Source organism: Callithrix jacchus, chromosome 7, assembly GCF_049354715.1.
Source record: "Callithrix jacchus isolate 240 chromosome 7, calJac240_pri, whole genome shotgun sequence".
Taxonomy (NCBI): Eukaryota; Metazoa; Chordata; class Mammalia; order Primates; family Cebidae; genus Callithrix; species Callithrix jacchus.
In genome coordinates, this window is record NC_133508.1 from 99,548,117 (window position 1) to 99,567,191 (window position 19,075).

At 36.8% G+C, this 19,075-nt stretch overlaps 1 protein-coding gene across 50 annotated transcripts in view; it reads right to left on the reverse strand.

Moving 5' to 3' along the window:
* Positions 1–340: 340 nt before the first annotated feature.
* The window catches only part of DOCK7 (dedicator of cytokinesis 7), a 239,316-nt gene continuing 220,581 nt past the window's right edge, over positions 341–19,075 (reverse strand). For 43 of the 50 annotated variants that reach the window (XR_013520150.1, XR_013520149.1, XR_013520148.1 and 40 more), the window contains 6 exons: positions 18,366–18,455; positions 18,006–18,242; positions 17,506–17,649; positions 15,950–16,056; positions 2,885–3,052; positions 341–785 (listed from right to left, as the gene is read on the reverse strand). Coding sequence is in view for 38 of the 50 variants with exons in the window: in XM_078332070.1 (XP_078188196.1) it covers positions 743–785; positions 2,885–3,052; positions 15,950–16,056; positions 17,506–17,649; positions 18,006–18,242; positions 18,366–18,455 (789 nt within the window). In the remaining 12 variants the exon portion in view is untranslated. The remainder of the gene's footprint in view (positions 786–2,884; positions 3,053–15,949; positions 16,057–17,505; positions 17,650–18,005; positions 18,243–18,365; positions 18,456–19,075) is intronic. The other 7 variants (XR_013520145.1, XR_013520144.1, XR_013520143.1 and 4 more) reach the window with 1 other exon arrangement.

Here is a 19,075-nt window from a genome sequence, read left to right on the forward strand (position 1 = left end):
ACGGGAATCATTCATTTTAGTTGCCAAGGGTCATGAAGTCCATAGTATTATCATTGGTATAGTAAGATTTAATCATAATGTCAAGCTGTTGTCACTGATACTAGTTATCCCAGTATTTAAATTGTTTTAGACAAAAGTTTTACTAAGTTCTACAATTCTGATTTCCTTTTTTTGGTATGTAAATGGAAAATAACGTAGAAACCAGTTACCAAACTCATTTATTTGATTTGGGGCTATGATTTTTATTTAGCTAGGTTTGGAACTAGTTCTTGAGTCAACTCTTAAATTGTTCTCTGCCATTGTCAATAAATAAAAATTTTAAAGTCCCACTCAGTAAAAGTAGTGTAAACATTCACATATTTAATAGTACCTTTAAAATAAGCATTACTACATTTAAAATGGTTCCAAAATGAATCTATAAATGGTAATATAAATTAAAAAATATGAACTTAAAGTAAATAAATTTAACGTTAGCTATGGTATAAATAATGGTAAATGTATAGTGTACCTTTGAGTCATTAAAATGTCTTAAACGATAACAACTTGTTACCAGAACATTAGAGACCATAGCCATGATTCTCAAATGTTAATCTACATTTGATATTTTCTTGGTCACTGTATTGTTCAATGAATAATAAATTAATTTCCAGAATTCCATTCCATGTTGTTTTCCAATAGATCTTTTCACACTCAATGTTGAATACATGGCTCTTTGCAGATGAATAAAACAAGTGCATTCGGTTTAGAGATCCATTTTGCGAAGGCTCATTCGACTGAAGGAATCTCTGGGAAAAAGAGGACATAGTTGAAACAATTTTTGCTTATACCTTCAAAATGTCTTACATGCTTATTTTCTGCTAGTTACCTCAAAGTTTTGCCACCATTTCTTACTAACTTCCAAGTTTGATGCTCATCCTACATACTCTGCCTTACATATTTTGGCTTATTGATTTCTCTGTAGAGTGTGTTATAGTCACCACTTACTGGTCGTTTGTATTCATTTCTCCAATTGATGCTGCAGATATTGTAATAAACAAGACAAGGACTTAAGGGATAATGAGAGATTTCAGGAAAAGTGTGGAGTTTTTAAATGTCAAAAGGCAGGTGTTTATTTAAATATTAAATTTAAGTCTTAAACCAATTGTTCTCAAACTTTGTTTCAGGTCCTTTTTACATGCTTAAAAATTATTGAGAACCCCAGGAATCTTTTATATGGGCTATATATGGATATTTATCATATTAGAAATTAAAATTAAGAAAATCTTAAGTTAGTATAAAACAATCCATTACATGTTACTATATATAGCATTGCTTATTAAAAATGACTTGCAAGAAGCTTTAGGAGAGGTACTCAATATAAGACTGTAGCTTAATATAAGGCCTATGTTCTTACATCTGATTCTGTAATCAGCCTTTTCCAATCTGTAGAAAACTCCATTGTACCCTCACAAGAGAGTAAGTGAGAAAAGGCTAATATTTGGCATTACTATGAAATTAGTTTTGACTTAGGGAGATTCTTTAAAGGATCTTAGGGACTCTCCTCTCATGGGTCCAGGATCCCTACTGCAAAATATTCCTGATTTCATAAACCAGCAAAATTTAAAATTCAAATCCTAAAGAAGAATTTAAAACTTAAATTCTAAACAAGAGTGAAGGGAATGATATTCCTGGAATACACTTAATGTATTTTCTGTTATCAGTTGGTTTCTTGTGCTTATCCTTCCTGCCATTAAGGTTAAGCCATATTAAGAAGCTTAATAACTCCAGGAAAGGAAAAGGCAAATACAGACAGATCACATAGGCTTCAAATCTCAAAGCTTGCTTTGAAGGGAAACAGCAGTCTTGAAAGCTAGATACTATTCATCAGTAAAAGGTTTCCTTCTAAATTCCACAAAACTGCCTACAAATATTAAGAACTAAAGCTTGGAGGACTGGCCAAAAAGCAGATCGTAGAGGCCTTAAGGCAAAACTCGGATATTATAAGGCAAAGTTTCCTTCAGGAAGAATACAGCCTTTCCAATGGAAAAGAGTTGGAGATCTGAAGGAACTGAAATGAGGATTAGGCAGCTCTATCTCAGGGACTCAGCACCCTGGCTCTCTAGGATCTCTGACCTGGAAAGTATAAGCCTGGGAGGGGAGCGGTGTAAGTAGCAAGAAGGAAAAACTTCCAAAAAGACTGAAGGGGAAACCAAAAGAGGGGATTAGTGTGTTTCCTACTGGGAATTTTGAGGAAACCATCTTCAATACTAGTATGTAAATTTGATTTCAAAATGTAAGAAAGTTTACTTTCTGCAGTTACTGTGTGCTTTCCAGAATTCTGGTAGTACAAAGTGAAATGTCAGGCACTGTCCTAGGAACTTTACATCTGAAATGTCATTTAATCTCCACAACAATCTCTTTAAGTTCTATCTCATTATACAGAGAAGAAATCTTAAAAAATTATCTGCTTAAATAATAGAACTAGGATTTAGTTGTAGAAAATTCCAAGTTAAGGACAGGACTTTGTGCGGTGTCCCAGTTAATAAGAGTACCAACTTTTTGATTTTCAAGTTATTTACCTTGTAGATCATTATAGGTGATATAGGTTGAGTATCCCTAATCCAAAAATCTTAAATGTTCTAATATCAGAAACTTTTCAAGTGCTGACATGATGCTCAAAGGAAATACTCATTGGGGAACTTCAGATTTTTTGGATTAGGGATACTCAACCAGTAAGTATAATGTGAATATTCCAAAATCTGAAAAGGAAATCTGAAGCCCCAAACACTTCTGGTCCTAAGCTTTTCAGATAGGAGATATTTGAGCTGTAAAAAAAACTTACACTAGTTGAACATGTTAGGGTTCAGAGGAAAGAATATCTAAAACCATGTAAAAATAAGCATACCTGTGGCAGGTAACAGGCAATAATGCCTTGTATAACTGAGGGATCTTTCTGTTGATCAGTGGCTGTAGGGCCTCTTTAAGGCGATGATAGTTTCGCTCCAGTTCTCTTTGATACTCCTTTTGATCTGGCCCAATTAAGCTCTTATTTTTTCTTAAGGCATCTTCACACCTAGGAAAAATAGCATGTTATCAAGAGATTACTTCTGGCATAGTTTGTGGGTCTAATAGCATACACACATACACACATGCTATATATATGTGGGCTTGACACAACACACTATAAATGTGGGCTTACACACACAATACAGGCCAGGCGTGGTGGTTCATGCCTGTAATCCCAGCACTTTGGGAGAGGTCGAGGCAGGCAGATCACTTGAGAGCAGCCTGGGCAACATGGCAAAACCTCATCTTTACAAAAAAATGCAAAGATTAGCCAGGCATGGTGGTGCACTCCTGTAGTCCCAGCTATTCATGAGGCTGAGGTGGGAGGATCGCTTGAGCCCAGGAAGTGGAGGCTGCAGTGAGCTGAAATTGCACCATTGCACTCCAGCCTGGGCAACAGAGTGGGACTGTCTCAAATTATGTGTGTGTCTATTAACCACGATGAAGTCATTTAGGTTTTTAGCTGAATGTTAAATAATCCTCTTTTGTTTTAGGTTTAAAGCTGAGTTCCTTTAAAATCTACTACACATTACTTCTAGTTGTCATTAAATTGAAAATTATCTGAAGGTATTTTTTTCATATCACCACTTGACTAGAAGCTCTTTCAGGGATGTAATCATGCTCATTTACGTGGCACAGTGCCATCTTAGCACAGTGCTTTTGCCTGTGTTCAAATATTTCTTAAATGAATAGATTGTGATGATAGTCCTTTATCCAAGTTATTCAAATATTTGAGAAAAATATCTGGACCCAGAGAGACAATGAAGAAAAGGATATTTAAAAATAATAGATCTCTCTCTGTATGTTTGTGGAATGTCACTAAAGTGATGCTTAGTAGAAAATGCATAGCCTCAAATGCTTGTATTAGAAGGCTAAAACTGAAGAGCTGAGCAACTTAAGGTATTAGGAAGGAAATAAAATTTTAAAATATATGAGTATCAGAAATTACAAAAGTTGGTTCTTTGAAAAAACTAAAAAAAAAGACAGCTCTAGCAAGATTAAATAAAAGAGGCCAAATATCCCCAACAGAAACTTAAAATGGGACATAAAGTTAAATACAGCAGAAGTTTTAAAAGGCATAGAAGATATTATGTACTTTTTTTTTTTTTTTTTTTTGAGACAGAGTCTCTCTGTCGCTCAGGCTGGAGTGCAGTGACATGATATCTGCTCGCTGCATCTTCTGCCTCCTGGGTTCAAGCAATTCTTGTACTTAGCCACCTGAGTAGCTGGGACTACAGGCGTGTGCCACCATATCCAGGTAAGTATTGTATTTTTAGTAGAGACGGAGTTTCTCCATGTTGGCCAGGCTGGTCTCTTCTACTGGCCTTAAGTGATCTGCCTACCTTGGCTATCCACAGTGTTGGGATTACAGGGAGTCAGCCACGGCAGCCGGCCAATAAAATTAAACAGTTTAATGTACCCTCCCAAATTTATATTAATTGATAATAGATTAATGTAGATATTTTGCTAAATTATTAATACATAATCTGTTAATCTAGATTAATTTAGCAAAACAGAATGAAGAAAAAATGTCACTAATACTAAAATAAATAAATTGAATCAACTGTCACAAATCTACAAAGAAAACACTAAATTCTACTAAACATTCTAGGGACCAACAACCCCAATGTAACACAATTATTCCAGAATAAAAAAAAATTATTCCAGAGTATTGGGGAAAATAACTATTCTTGAGGGGAGTTCCCAACTCATATTTCAAGGCTGGGATACCAAAACCTAATGGAGACTATAAGAAAAAAATTATAATCCAAGCTCATCCATAAAAAAAATTGTAAAACTTCCAAACATAACACAGTTGGCCTTCCCTATCTGCATTAATGAATTAGACCAATCAGGGACCGAAATAATAATTAAAAAACAAAACTGTGTTGAACATATATAGACATTTTTCTTGGCCTTATTTCCTAAACAATACAGTATTCAACTATTTACATTATATTAGGTATTTTAAGAAGTCTAAAAATAATTTAAAGCATACAGGAGGAAGTACATAGGTTATATGTGCATTACACCATTTTATATAAAATATAGAGCTCATCTGGATTCTGGTATCCACAGAAGGCCCTGGAACCAATCCCCCATCGATACTGATGGACAATTTTAGTACCAATGTATTAAACATACAGGCACACATACCCCCAAAGTATTTTTCTTTTCTTTTGAGACAGTTTTGCTCTTTTGCCCAGGCCAAAGTACAGTGGCTTGACCTCAGCTCACTGCAGCTTTGACCTCCTGCACTCAAGGGATCCTCCCACCTTAGCCTCCCAACTAGCTGTGACTACAGGCATGCACACCATGCCTGGCTAATTTTTATATTTTTAGCAGATAGGGTTTCGCCATGTTGGCCAGGCTGGTCTCAAACTTCTGAGCTCAAGCGATCTGCCTGCCTTGGCATCCCAAAATGCTGGGATTTACAGGTGTAAGTTACCGTACTAGCCAAATTTTTTAGCCCTGGAATAAATGGTTAGGTTATAAAACCAATAAATGTAACTTACCCCATTAAAAAATTAAAGGAGATGCAGAAAAAAAAGCAGTTGATAAACTTTTTAAAAACGTGTCATATTAAAAACTCTTTGCATAACTACAAATAGGTGGGTAGTCCTTTAACCTAATTTAAAATCTACAGGCCGGGCACAGTGGCTCAAGCCTGTAATCCCAGCACTTTGGGAGGCCGAGGCGGGTGGATCACGAGGTCAAGAGATCGAGACCATCCTGGTCAATATGGTGAAACCCTGTCTCTACTAAAAATACAAAAAAAATTAGCTGGGCATGGTGGCACGTGCCTGTAATCCCAGCTACTCAGGAGGCTGAGGCAGGAGAATTGCCTGAACCCAGGAGGCGGAGGTTGCGGTGAGCCGAGATCGCGCCATTGCACTCCAGCCTGGGGGTAACAAGAGTGAAACTCCGTCTCAAAAAAAAAAAAAAAAAATCTACAAAAAACCTTTAGCAAGCATGCTCAGTGGTGAAAACCCTTTTAGATGAGGAACAAGAAAATGTCCTCTCTATTCCTAGTCAACACAATACTGGAGGTACTATCATTATAAGACAAGAAAAAGATTCTACATATAAATTATCAGAATTTATACGTAAGTCTGGTAAAATTCTCACGTAAAAGTAACATATAAAGTCAACTGCAGCTGGGCATAGAGGCTCACACATGTAATCCCAGAGCTTTGGCAGGCTGAGACCAGAGGACTGCTGGAGCCCAGGAATGAGAGATCAGCATGGGCAACATAGTGAGACCCTGTTACTACAAAAATAAAGTAAAAATTTGGTACAGTGGTGAATACCTGAAGTCCCAGCTACTTGGGAGGCTGAGACAGGAGGATCACTTAAATCCAACAGGTCAAGGCTGCAGTGAGCCATGATCACACCACTGCACTTACTCCAGCCTGGGTGACAAAGTGAGACCCTATCTCAAAAATAAATAAATAAATAAAGTCAACTAATTTTTGGTATAGTAGGAAACAAAAAAACATAATTTTAAAAGCTAACTAATAAAATCATTACTAAAGAATAAATTTTAAAAATGTATAAGACCTCTACACAAAAAAGTTTAAATAGCCTTAAGAAAACATTTAAAAGACCTAAGTAAATGGAAAAATATGCCATACTCATGGATTGATGTCAATTCTCTTCCAATTGATCTATAAATCCAGGTTATTTTTGGGTGGAGTGACAAATTGATTCTAAAATTTAAAATTTATGTAAAAAAGAAAAAAGCCAACAATAGTCCTTCAACAAAACAAGGTGAGAGGAATTGCTCTGCCACACAGCAAAGCTTATAAAGTGGCAGTAGTTAAGACAGCATGACATTATCTCAAAGATAGATAAACAGAATACTGTAGGAGAATAAAGATCCCAGAAACATATGCACATAAACATGGGTGCTTAGTTTATAAAGTGATGACATCGCAAACCAGTGGAGAAAGGGCAATCTTTTTAAGTGGTAATGAGTCAACTGGATATCCATAAGGGAGAAAAAAGCCCCTAAACTATATATTATACCATATTCAATAAATGATACTGAGATCATTATCAGTTATCGGTATGGACAAAAATCAAACTGATCCCTACCTTGAACCATATATAAAAATAAATTGCAAATGGATTTTTTAAAGAGATAGGGTCTCACTATATAGACCTGAACTTCTGGCCTCAAGCCATCATTCTACTTTAGCCTCCTATGTAGCTGGGACTACAGCATTCACCACAGTGCCTGGCTCTTGCAGGCACATTTTTTTTTTTTTAATAAAAAAAGCTTGCTTTCTTTTCTTTCTTTCTTTTTCTTTCTTTTTGCCTCCCCCTCCCTTTGTTTCCCTACATAAAGGAAAAGATTGACTCACTTAACTAAATTTAAGGACTTCTGTTTGTAGGGAAAAAAAATGACATCTCAAATTAAGAGAAGATATTTGTGATATTAACAAATGATAAACATCCAGAACACACAAATACCCTTAGAAATCAGTAAGGAAAATAAACCAATTGGAAAACGGCAAAAAACTTGAATATGTAATTTACAAAGGAGGGAAGAAAAATGAGTAACAGACACATGAAGAGATATTCAACCTCTTTGGCAATCAGGGAAATGCAAATTTAATCCAGGACTACCTATCATTTCACATCCATTAGTTGGTAAAAGTTACAATGTTAGATAATATCAAGTATGGGTGAGGATATATTGTAATAGGAACTCAAATGCTACTGATGGGAATGTAAATTTGGCTTAAACACCTTGGGAAAAAAAAAAAACAAAAAGTAAACACATGGAAAAGTGCTTACTGTTTTTAGTCATAAAACAATTCTTTTTTTTGGCTAGAGTCTGGTTCTGTCGTCTAGTCTGGAGTGCAATGGCGCCATCTTGGCTCACTGCAACATCTGCCTCCCGGGTTCAAGTGATTCTCCTGCCTCAGCCTTCCGAGTAGCTGGGATTACAGCCACGTGCCATCACACCTGGCTAATTTTTATATTTTTAATAGAGACGGGGTTTCAGCATCTTGGCCAGGCTGGTCTTGAACTCCTGACTTCATGATCCACCCGTCTCAGCCAACCAAAGTGCTGGGATTACAGGTGTGATCTATCATGCCCAGGCTAGAAATACCATTTTATCTCATACAGAAAATACAGCTTTAATGTGGGTATGGGATTGCTATAAAAAAAAGTACACCTATACACTAATGATTTGAGAAAAAGTAAAGTATGACAAAGCAAAGGGAAGGTAAAGGATCTAAAGCTGGAGGATTTAATGCCAGCCAAGGATGGTTTGATAATTTTAGAAAGAGGTTTGACTTTTTACAATGCCAAAAAATAGGAGAGGCAGTTTCTGCTGACCAAGAAGCAGCTTCTGCCAACCAAGAGGTAGTAGACAAGTTCCGAGATGCCACTACAAAAATCACTAAAGAGAGAGAATATTTGCCTGAACAGGTTTTTTGTTGTTGTTGTTTTTTCTGAACGGGCTTTTAGTACAGGTGCAAAGTGCCCTATTTAGGGGGAAAAAAATGCCACAATGGACACTTATTGGTAAAAAAGAGAAGTGAGTACTAGGATTTAAGGCAAAAAAGGGATAGGCTAACTTTACTATTTTATACAAATGCAGTCAGGTTTATAATCAAGACTGCCCTTATTTATAAAGCTACTAATCCCTGAACCTTGAAGGCAAAAGGTAAACACCAGTTGCCAGTCTCCTGGTTGAACAACAAGAAGGTCTGGATGAGAACCCATTTTCTGGATTGGCTCTATGGGTGCTTTGTCCATGAAGTCAGGAAGTTATTTTATTAGTAAGGGAATGCTCTTTAAAGTTCTTTTGATATTGGACATTGCTTCTGGCCACCCAGAACCCCAAGTTTAAAACCAAAGGTCTTGAAGGCATCTACTTGCCCCCCTAAAAACAACATCTTGACTGGGCACTGTGGCTCATACCTGTAATCCCGGCACTTTGGGAGGCCGAGGTGGGAGGATCACCTGAGGTCAGGAGTTCAAGACCAGCCTGATCAACATGGTGAAACCCCATCTCTACCAAAAATACAAAAATTAGCCAGGCGTGGTGGCAGGCACCTCTAATCCCAGCTACTCGGGAGGCTGAGGCACAAAAATCACTTGGACTTGGGAGGCAGAGACTGCAGTGAGCCAAGATCACGCCATTGCACCCCAGTGTGGGCGACAGAGCAAGACTCTTATCTCAAAAAACAAAAAAAAACCAACCAACCAACCAAAACAAAAAAAGACAAAAAACAATGACAAAAAAAAAAAATCTCTAATTTAGCTTCTAGATCGAGGGTCCTAAGGACCTATAAGGCTCATTACACATGGTACTTTATATTAATAGAAAGGAGTATCTGCACTATGGAAGAGAACTCAGATAGAGAGAACATCACAAGTCTGGAAGAATTATACCATTGAAAATGTCACCAGTTTACAGAGAAAGCCATGAAAGCCATCAGGCCCAAGACAATTCCTGCCGGAGAAAGCTGAGTCCAGAGATTATGCATTACTTTACAGGATTTACAAGAGGGCCAATCAAAGAAATCATGAAACAGACTGTAGATATGGCTTAAAAGGTAGAGAGTGAAGGGTTTCAAGATATGGATCTTGGAGAAATTTGAGAACTAATAGACACTATACCAGAAGAATTAACAGAAGATGACTTGATGGACATGAGTGCTTCTGAACTACTGCCAGAAAATAAGGTAGAAAACGTGCAAGCAGTGGTGCCAGAAAACAAATTGACATGAGACAATCTGGCACAAGGGTTTTGATGACCTAAGACTGCTTCTGACTTCTTTTACACTACGGACTCTTTATGATAAGGGCACAGACACTAAAGCAAATGGTGAAAGAAGGACTGGTACATATGGAAACATTTTTTAAAAACTGAAAAAGCTAAAATGTCAGAAATTATGATATCCATCTAGATGGATTCACAGCTGAATTCTACCTTTCAAACGAGAACTGGTACCAATCCTACTGACACTATTTCACAAGATAAAGAAGGAATACTTCCAAATTGTTCTATGAAGCCAGTATCACCCTAATACCAAATCCAGGAAAGGAAATAAAAAAAGAAAACCACAGACCAATAACCCTGATGAACATAGATATAAAAATCCTTAACAAAATTCTAGCTAACCAAATCCAACAGCGTATCAAAAAGATAATCCACCATGATGAAGTGGGTTTCATACCAGGAATGCAGGGATGGTTTGACATACACGAGCCAATAAATGTGATATACCACAAAAACTGAATTAAAAACAAAATCGCATGATCATCTCAATAGACGCAGAAAAAGCAATTGACAAAATCCAGCATCCCTTTATGATTAAAACTGTCAGAAAAACTGACAGACAAGAGACCTCTTTTATTACCTCAATGTAATAAAAGCCATCTATGACAAACCCACAGTCAATATAATACTGAATGGGGAAAAGTTGAATGCATTCCCTCTGAGAACTGGAACAAGGTAAGAATGTCCACTCCCACCACTTCTCTTCAACACAGTACTGGAAGTCCCAGCCAGAGCAATTAGACAAGAGAATGAAAGGGCATCCAAATCGGTAAAGAGGAAGTCAAACTGTTGTTGTTTGCTGAAGATATAATTGTATACCTAGAAAACCCTGAAGATTCCTCTAAAAAGCTCCTAGATAACTGCTAAATGAATTCAGCAGTTTCAGTATATAAAATTAATGTACATTAGTTAGTAGCTCTGCTATACATCAACAGCAACCAAGCTGAGAATCAAATCAAGAATCCCAGCACTTTGGGAGGCCAAGGCCAAACCCTTTTATAACAGCTGAAAAAAAACAAAAACAACAACAACAACAAAAAAACCCTTACAAATATACCTATCCAAGGAGGTAAAAGACCTCTACAAGAAAAACTACAAAACATCGCTGAACTAAATCACAAATGATACAAAAAAATGGAAACACATCCCATGCTCATGGATGGGTAGAATCAATATTGTGAAAATGACCATACTGCCAAAAGCAATCTACAAATTCAATGCAATTCCCATCAAAATATCACCATCATTCTTCATAGACCTAGAAAAAACAATCCTAAAATTCACATGGAACCAAAAAAGAGCCCACGTAGCCAAAGAAAGACTAAGTAAAAAGAACAAATCTGGAGGCATCACATTACCTGATTTCCAACTATACTATAAGGCCATAGTCAACAAAACAACATGGTATTGGTATAAAAATAGGCACATAGACCAATGGAACAGAATCCAGAATCCAGAAATAAACTCAACTGATCTTTGACAAAGCAAACAAACATAAAGTAGGGAAAGAACACCTTATCAATAAATGGTGCTGGGATAAATGGCAAGCTACATGTAGGAGAATGAAACTGGATCTTCATCTCTCACCTTATACAAATCAAGTCAAGATGGATCAAGGACTTACATCTAAGACCTGAAACTATACTAGAAGATAACATTGGAAAAATCCTTCTAGACATTGGCTTAGGCAAAGATTTCAGGACCAAGAACTCAAAAGCAAATGCAATAAAAAGAAATACAAATAGGTGGGACTTATTTAAACTAAAGAGCTTTTGTATGGCAAAAGAAGTCAGCAGAGTAAACAGACAATGCAGAGTGGAAGAAAATCTTCACAATCTATACCTCCGACAAAGAACTAATATCCAGAATCTATATGAACTCAAACAAATGAGCAAGAAAACAAACCAAACAATCCCATCAAAAAGTGGGATAAAGACATTAACAGTCAATTCCCAAAAGAAGATATACAAATGGCCAACATATAAAAAAATGCTCAACATCACTAATTATCAGGGAAATGCAAATCAAAACCACATTGCAAAACCACTTTACTCCCACAAGAATGGTCATAATAATAAAAACAAATAGATATTGGTGTGGATGCAGTAAAAAGGGAATACTTCTACACTGTTGGTGGGAATGTAAACTAATACAACCACTATGGAAAACAGTGTGGAGATTCCTTAAAGAATGAAAATTAGAACTACTATTTGATTCAGCAATCCCATTACTGGGTATCTACTCAGAAGAAAGTAAGTCATTATATGAAAAAGACACTTGCACGGGCATGTTTATAGCAGCACAATTTGCAATAGCAAAAATGTCCCAAATGCCCATCAACTAATGAATAAAGAAACTGGGGCCAGGGGCTGCGGCTCACGCTTGTAATCCCAGCACTTTGGGAGGCCGAGGTGGGCAAATCAACTGAGGTCAGGAATTTGAGACCTGCCTGACCAACATGAAGAAACCCCATCTCTACTAAAAGTATAAAAATTAGCTGGGCGTGATGGCACATGTCTGTAATCCCAGCTACTCAGGAGGCTGAGACAGGAGAATCGCTTTGAACCCAGGAGGCAGAGGTTGTGGTAAGCTGAGGTCATGACATTATATTCCAGCCTGGGCAACAAGAGCAAAACTCCACATAGATGATAGAATATTAGCCATAAAAAGGAATGAGTTAATGGCATTCGCACCAACTTAGATGGGATTAGAGACTATTTATACTAAATGAAGTAACTCAGGAATGGAAAACCAAACATTTTACGTTCTCACTCAGCAGTGAGAGCTAAGCTGTGAGGATACAAAGACATAAGAATGATATAATGGACTGGGGACTCGGGTGGGAAAGGGTGGGAATGGATGAGGGATAAAAGACTATAAATTGGGTTCAGTGTATACTGCTCAGGTGATGGGTACACCAAAATCTCACAAATCATCACTAAATAACTTATTCATGTAACAAAATACCACCTGTTCCCCAAGAACCTATGGAAAAAAAAATTATGATGTCTGTAAAGTTATACCAAGTGTGCTTGCCTCTTCTGCCTCCTGCTACCTCCTCCATCTCTTCTGCCTCTGCCATTCTTTAGAAAACAAGATCTACCCCACTTCCTCCTCCTCCACAGCCTCTTGAACACGAAGACAAGGAGGATGATGATCCACTTCCACTAATGAATAATAAAATATATTTTCTCTTCCTTATGATTTTGGTAGCAACATTTTCTTTTCTCTAGCTTACTTTATTATAAGAAGGCAGTATATAATACATATAACATGCAAACTGTGTACCTACCTGTATTATCAGCAAGACTTCTAGTCAATAGCAAGCTATTAGTTAAGTTTCTGGAGAATGAAAAATTTACACCGGTTTCTAGCTGTGCAAAGGACTGGCACCCCAAATTCTGTGTTGTTCAGGGCCAATTGTACTTACAAACTTTTTGGAATGTACTACATAATGTGAGCCAATAAAAACGTTCATGTAGGCTGGGCATGGTGGCTATTCCCTGTAATCATAAGGTGGGAGAATTGCTTGAGGCCAAGAGTTCAGGACCAGCCAGGGCAACATAATGAGGCTTCGCCTCTACCAAAAACTCCCAACCAACCAAACATAACTGGGCATGGTGGTACACATCACAAGGCTGAGGGAAAAGGATCCCTTGAGCCCAGGAGTTTGAGGCTGCAGTGAGCTATGGTTGTGTCACTGCACTCCAGTCTAGGTGACAAAGTGAGACCCTGTCTTTTTATTTTATTTTATTTTTTGTTTTATCTTTTTTATTTATTTATATATTTTTTCCTTTTTTAAAATTTTTTTTGACCCTGTCTCTAAAACAAACAAAAAATGTGCATGTACTATGGCTCAGTTATCTCATGCTGAAAATTGTAATTCAACAAAAGAAAAAGATCCATTCAAATTCAACTTAAATTCTAGTATATTAATTTGAGGAAATAATATAACCATTAGAATAGTTTAAGCTCTAACTGAAAAATAAGAATTTAAGATTATATGTATATTATGACTATAGTATATTAATTTGAATAAATATCATTAGAATAAACTTTAATGGAGAATTTAAGATTATACATATGACTAAACCATTATAAAATAAATATATCTGCATAAAGACATACTATTTAGTTACCATACTGAATGGTAACACACAAAAATAAAAAGTGTAGTATTGGCTATAACTCCTTTATATATACCTATATATAAGGTTTATATTATGTAGTTTTTTTTGTTTGTTTATTTTTGAGATGGAATCTTGCTCTGTCACCCAGAATGGAGTGTAGTGGAATGATTTCGGCTGGCTGCAATCTCCGCCTCCCGGGTTCAAGGAATTCTCCCTGCCTCAGCCTCCCAAGTAGCGGGGATTACAGGGATCCACCACCACATCCAGCCAACTTTTGTATTTTTTAGCAGAGACATAGTTTCACCATGTTGGCCAGGCTGGTCTTGAACTCCTGACTTCAGGTGATCCACTGGCCTTGGCCTCCCAAAGTGCAGGAATTACAGGTGTAAGCCAGTGCGCCTGGTCTCTTGTTTGGTTTTTGCAATATAAAAGGAGAAAACCTTCTCTTCAGAGAATAACGCTTAAGGAGACCTTTTGGCTACAGGAATTCAGCATCCTCTAGTAAAGGTATACAAGAAGGAGGACATTTAGGAATTATAGTCATGGTAAAATATTCCAAAAACAAAAGAAACGAAGTAACTGATTGTCTTTTACTAAATGTCTATGACCTAAATAAGTATGTCTATGATCATCTGGCTTACAAAGATGGCAGGGTGTATTTTGTTGGTTTTTTACACCTCCCAAATAATAAAATTAATGCTAGAAATCAGTCAATCTAAAAGTAGAAAACAGGTTTCTTTCTTTTACTGCCACAGTTCACCTGCTGAATACCTGCTTTCCTTCTGAGAGCGCAGAATTTTGATACATGTCAGAAAGGAGGTTCCTACATGACCGGATCCTGGTAAAAACCTTTAGCACTGAGTCTCTTAATGAGGTTCCTTGGTAGACATTTCACACCTGCTGTCACAATTCATTGCTAGAGGAATTAAGCAAGTCCTGTGTGACTTGACTGGAAGAGGACCCTTTGAAGTTTGCTTCTGGTTTCCTCCAGATTTCACTCTATGCACCTTTTCCCTTTGCTGACTTTACTTGGTATTCTTTCAGTGCACTAAATCACAAACACCAGCATAACCACATGCTGAGCCTTGTGAGTCTTTCTAGCAAACCACTGAAATTGGGGATGGTCTTGGGGACCCCTGACAAGCCCATAAATTATTTCACCTAATCTGCACAACTTCCTTATGGGAGGAAGATATATATCCTTACTTTATAGATTAGAAAATGGAGGATCACAGAAATTAAGTAACCTGGAAAAGCACAACCAATGATAAGGTCAGGCTCTGAACACAAACTTTTTGCTTCCAAGTTTACTGCTTGTAAGCTCCCTGGAGGGAGGGAAGAAGAAACTCAAATATTGAAGATTCACAATAAATAGTAGCTTTCAAGTTGAATGATCTTATAGTAGGTTTCAAGTTAATAAAACCTGAGCTTTGGCTTTTCTAATTTTTAAAATTAAAAAGATGGCATTATAGAGTATGGTAGCGTGGTGGGGCAGGAGAATAAGTACACGTTATTAAAGAATAGTAAATTCTACACAGATTATTATTGTAAACCACTTTTCTGTTTTTTTTTTTTCTCTCTCTCTTTTTCTAACATAGGGTCTTGCTCTGTCACCCAGGCTGGAGTGAAGTGGTATAATCATAGTTTACTACAGCCTCCAACTCCTGGCTCAAGTGATTCTCCTGTCTCAGCCTCCTAAGTAGCTGGCACTACAGTCACACAACCTACACTTGGCTAATTTTGAAATTTGTTTTGTAGTGATGGGGTCTTGCTTTGTTTTCCAGGCTAGTCTCAAACTTCTGGCCTCAAACTATCCTTCTCCCTCAGCCTCCCAAAGTGCTGGGATTGCAGGTGTAAGCCACTGTGCCTGGCTTATTTTCTCTTTCAATAGTTCCTTAAGGTCCTTAGGTCATACTGTGGTATTAGACAGTCTCAATTTGAAGATCCTGATGCAGAAAACCTTGAATACCTTTTAGTAAAATCTTTAAAGCAGAGTCGCAGTTTATTATGATGTCTGAAGAGCTTTGGGTCACTAGGTATTTCAGACAGAAAAACCTGGGCAACTTCCAAAGGCCCCTGCAAAATAAGAAAATAAAACAAGAAGTGTTTTTTTGTTTGTTGGTTTGTTTGTTATCTCTAAAATCACAGAGACAGAATTTATTCAAATGATTTTTCTTAGCACTGAGATGGCTGCATTTAAGCTTAATGCATATATGCCTATGCCTAAATTAAAACTCGACAGAGACAGTTTCAGCATTTTCTAATTTCATTCTACATTCCTGTCTATTGCAATTAACTTCTTATTAGTTTATTATTCAAAGAAACAGAATAGGATCTCAAGGAGTGACTACCATGTTCATTAATGTATTTTGCTTTGTATTTTCCACATTCTTTATTGTATCCTGGATGTAAAAAGTTGTCAAGCTACTATATCTGCCAATCTGCTGATTATCAGAGTTGACTCTGCTAAAACAGCTTCCTTCAGTATTCCAAAGGTGTTCCAGATACCATGTTAAAGAAGATAATCTTGGCTGGGTATGGTGGCTCATGCCTGTAATCCTACCACTTTGGGAGGCCAAGGCGGGTGGATCACGAGGTCAGGAGATTAAGACCATCCTGGCTAACATGGTGAAACACCGTCTCTACTACAAGTACAAAAATTAGCTGAGTGTGATGGTACATGCCTGTAGTCCCAGCCACTGAGGCAGGAGAATTGCTTGAACCCAAGAGGCGGAAGTTGCAGTGAGCTGAGATCGTGCCACTGCACTCTAGCCTGGACGACAGAGTAAGACTCTGTCTCAAATCAAAAAAAAAAAAAGAAGAAAAAGATAATTGTTCATAAGCTACATCATTTGGAAATAAAACCTTAAAATCATGTTTCTAGGTGAAGGTCTTAAGGTATTTATTTCAGTTTTGGTGGGGCATTTTTTAGCTTTGTTCCTTTAATCTGAAAAGTAGTTAAGACATGGTACAGGAAATCTTACTTGAAGCCTTTCTGCATTTTCCCTTATCATGGAATATTCCTAAGACTGGGGCCATACCTAAAATCATTAAGAGAATCTGAATGAACCAAGCACAAGAACTAATGGGAATGCCTTCTAATCTGCATATGACAAAAGAACAATAATTTCTTACGTCAGTTATTATTCACATTTAGAAAATGACTCCATGTCACTCATTTAATCCTCACAATTTATTGTAAAGGAGATCTGGGGAAGATAACATCAGGGAGAATCTAACATAGTAGAGGTTCACATATATGTACAAAGCTCTGAAAATGAGTCCTTGTTTTAAAGATCACATTCTTTTGATACAAGTTTTTTAAGGAACTATATTTTAAGTGAATCAATTCCTTCTTAATAGAATATATAAGATCACATAAGTAGAAAAACATAGGCAGTAGAGAAGGCAGATCCTTTACATTTGACTTAACACTTATTTGTGGTATCTGTAAAATGCAATAATAAAATTATCCCAAACCATATTTATGGCTTAAATCATCCAGCGCTAGCAAAAAGCACTAACCTGATTAACTGTTGTGCCTACAGATCCCTGGAGTACCATCTGAAGCATTTTGGGGTCTGCGGGATCTTGATGTGTTGCAAATGCCAACTCCTGTGTCTTTTTCTGCATGTCCTCAATAGCAACTTCAATTGGTGTTAAGATGATCTGGGTAAAAGAGCATCTATTAGGTGAGTGTTCTGACTGAAAACTATTTAATGAACTTTATGTATAATTAACTGAAATTAGAGGAAAAACAGGAGAACAACTGTAAACTTTATGAAACAATAAAATTCCAAACTTGGATCCCTAAATGAAAAAAAAAAAAAATCAACCTTTTAAAGAACAAACTGGAGGTGAATTAGGGTCTTAGAAAAGAAGTAAAAAATTAAGGACTCAAAAACGGGTAAAATACTAGTATGTTATGGTGTAAGGAATGGTACATATCTTCTACTACATCCAAGTTGTTACATGGCTTGAATATATTTGCTTCCCTAATTCTGTTTCCCTATTTATGGACTCACCTCTTCTTTGTGAGTGACATTGACCCTTGTTTTAATATAAGGAAAGGCATGAGATGTAGTCAGAATGGTCTTCCTTTTGAATTGTTCATGAAGTTCCCCATGGGCACGGCCATCTAAAGTAAAGGGTGTACAGTACATGAAGCGGCGAAGATTATAATTTTTGTCGAAGTAAGTGATTCTGTCCTTCATCTCATATGTGTCAAAGTATGGCTCCACATAGGTAATCTGAATATATGCCTAGGAAAGAAAAAAGTCCTTCATTTCCTCACTGTTAAGTCATTATTTAGTCTTACTCAAACAAAACTGCATAGAGGATCTCCAAGAGATGTCTATATGTCATTATAGTCGAATCAACCATACCTTGTTAGGATCTAATTTACACTTGTCTACAGGATTAGAGTCTTTGATTACTTCAACCACATCCTCTCCAAATCTTTCTCCATAAAATCCCTACAATAAAGAAAAAGAAACCTTTTATATGAAGTTAACAAGACTGGGAAATAGAGAAGGCCTCTGAGGGTGACTCCTGAGCAAAATCAAGAGAATTAGTGAGTTCTCTACAATCTTATCAATAATTAAAAAATAATGATTTAGGCTTATAAAAATTATACTAGCTTATGAAGTTGTACAGTCTCAGTCCATATTTATTTAACACTATTACCATCCACAAACTTTAAATAACACAAAACCTCAGAAAATTTTCTCCAATAAAAAATACAGGATTCCACCTGAAGTACTCAAGAGAAACAAAAGAGAAAAGAAAGCATAGACAAAAGAAACTCATTATTGTTTACGTATAAAATCTTAGTTTTACTGAGTTTGTTGTCGCTTGATTTCTTTTTTTTTTCTTCAGATCTCTCAGGCCAAGTGGCTTGATTTTTTACAGACCACAGGTCAATGAATAAACATTCATTTTTATGAATGATTATTTTAATCCCAGAATTTTCAAATAAAACCACTGATCTGTGAAAGTTTAGTATAGGCTTACATTTTGAAAAGGCAAACTTAGGTCAAGAATGTAATGACTATTCCATATGACACTTAAGTGGCAGCATGGGCGATGGATGAAG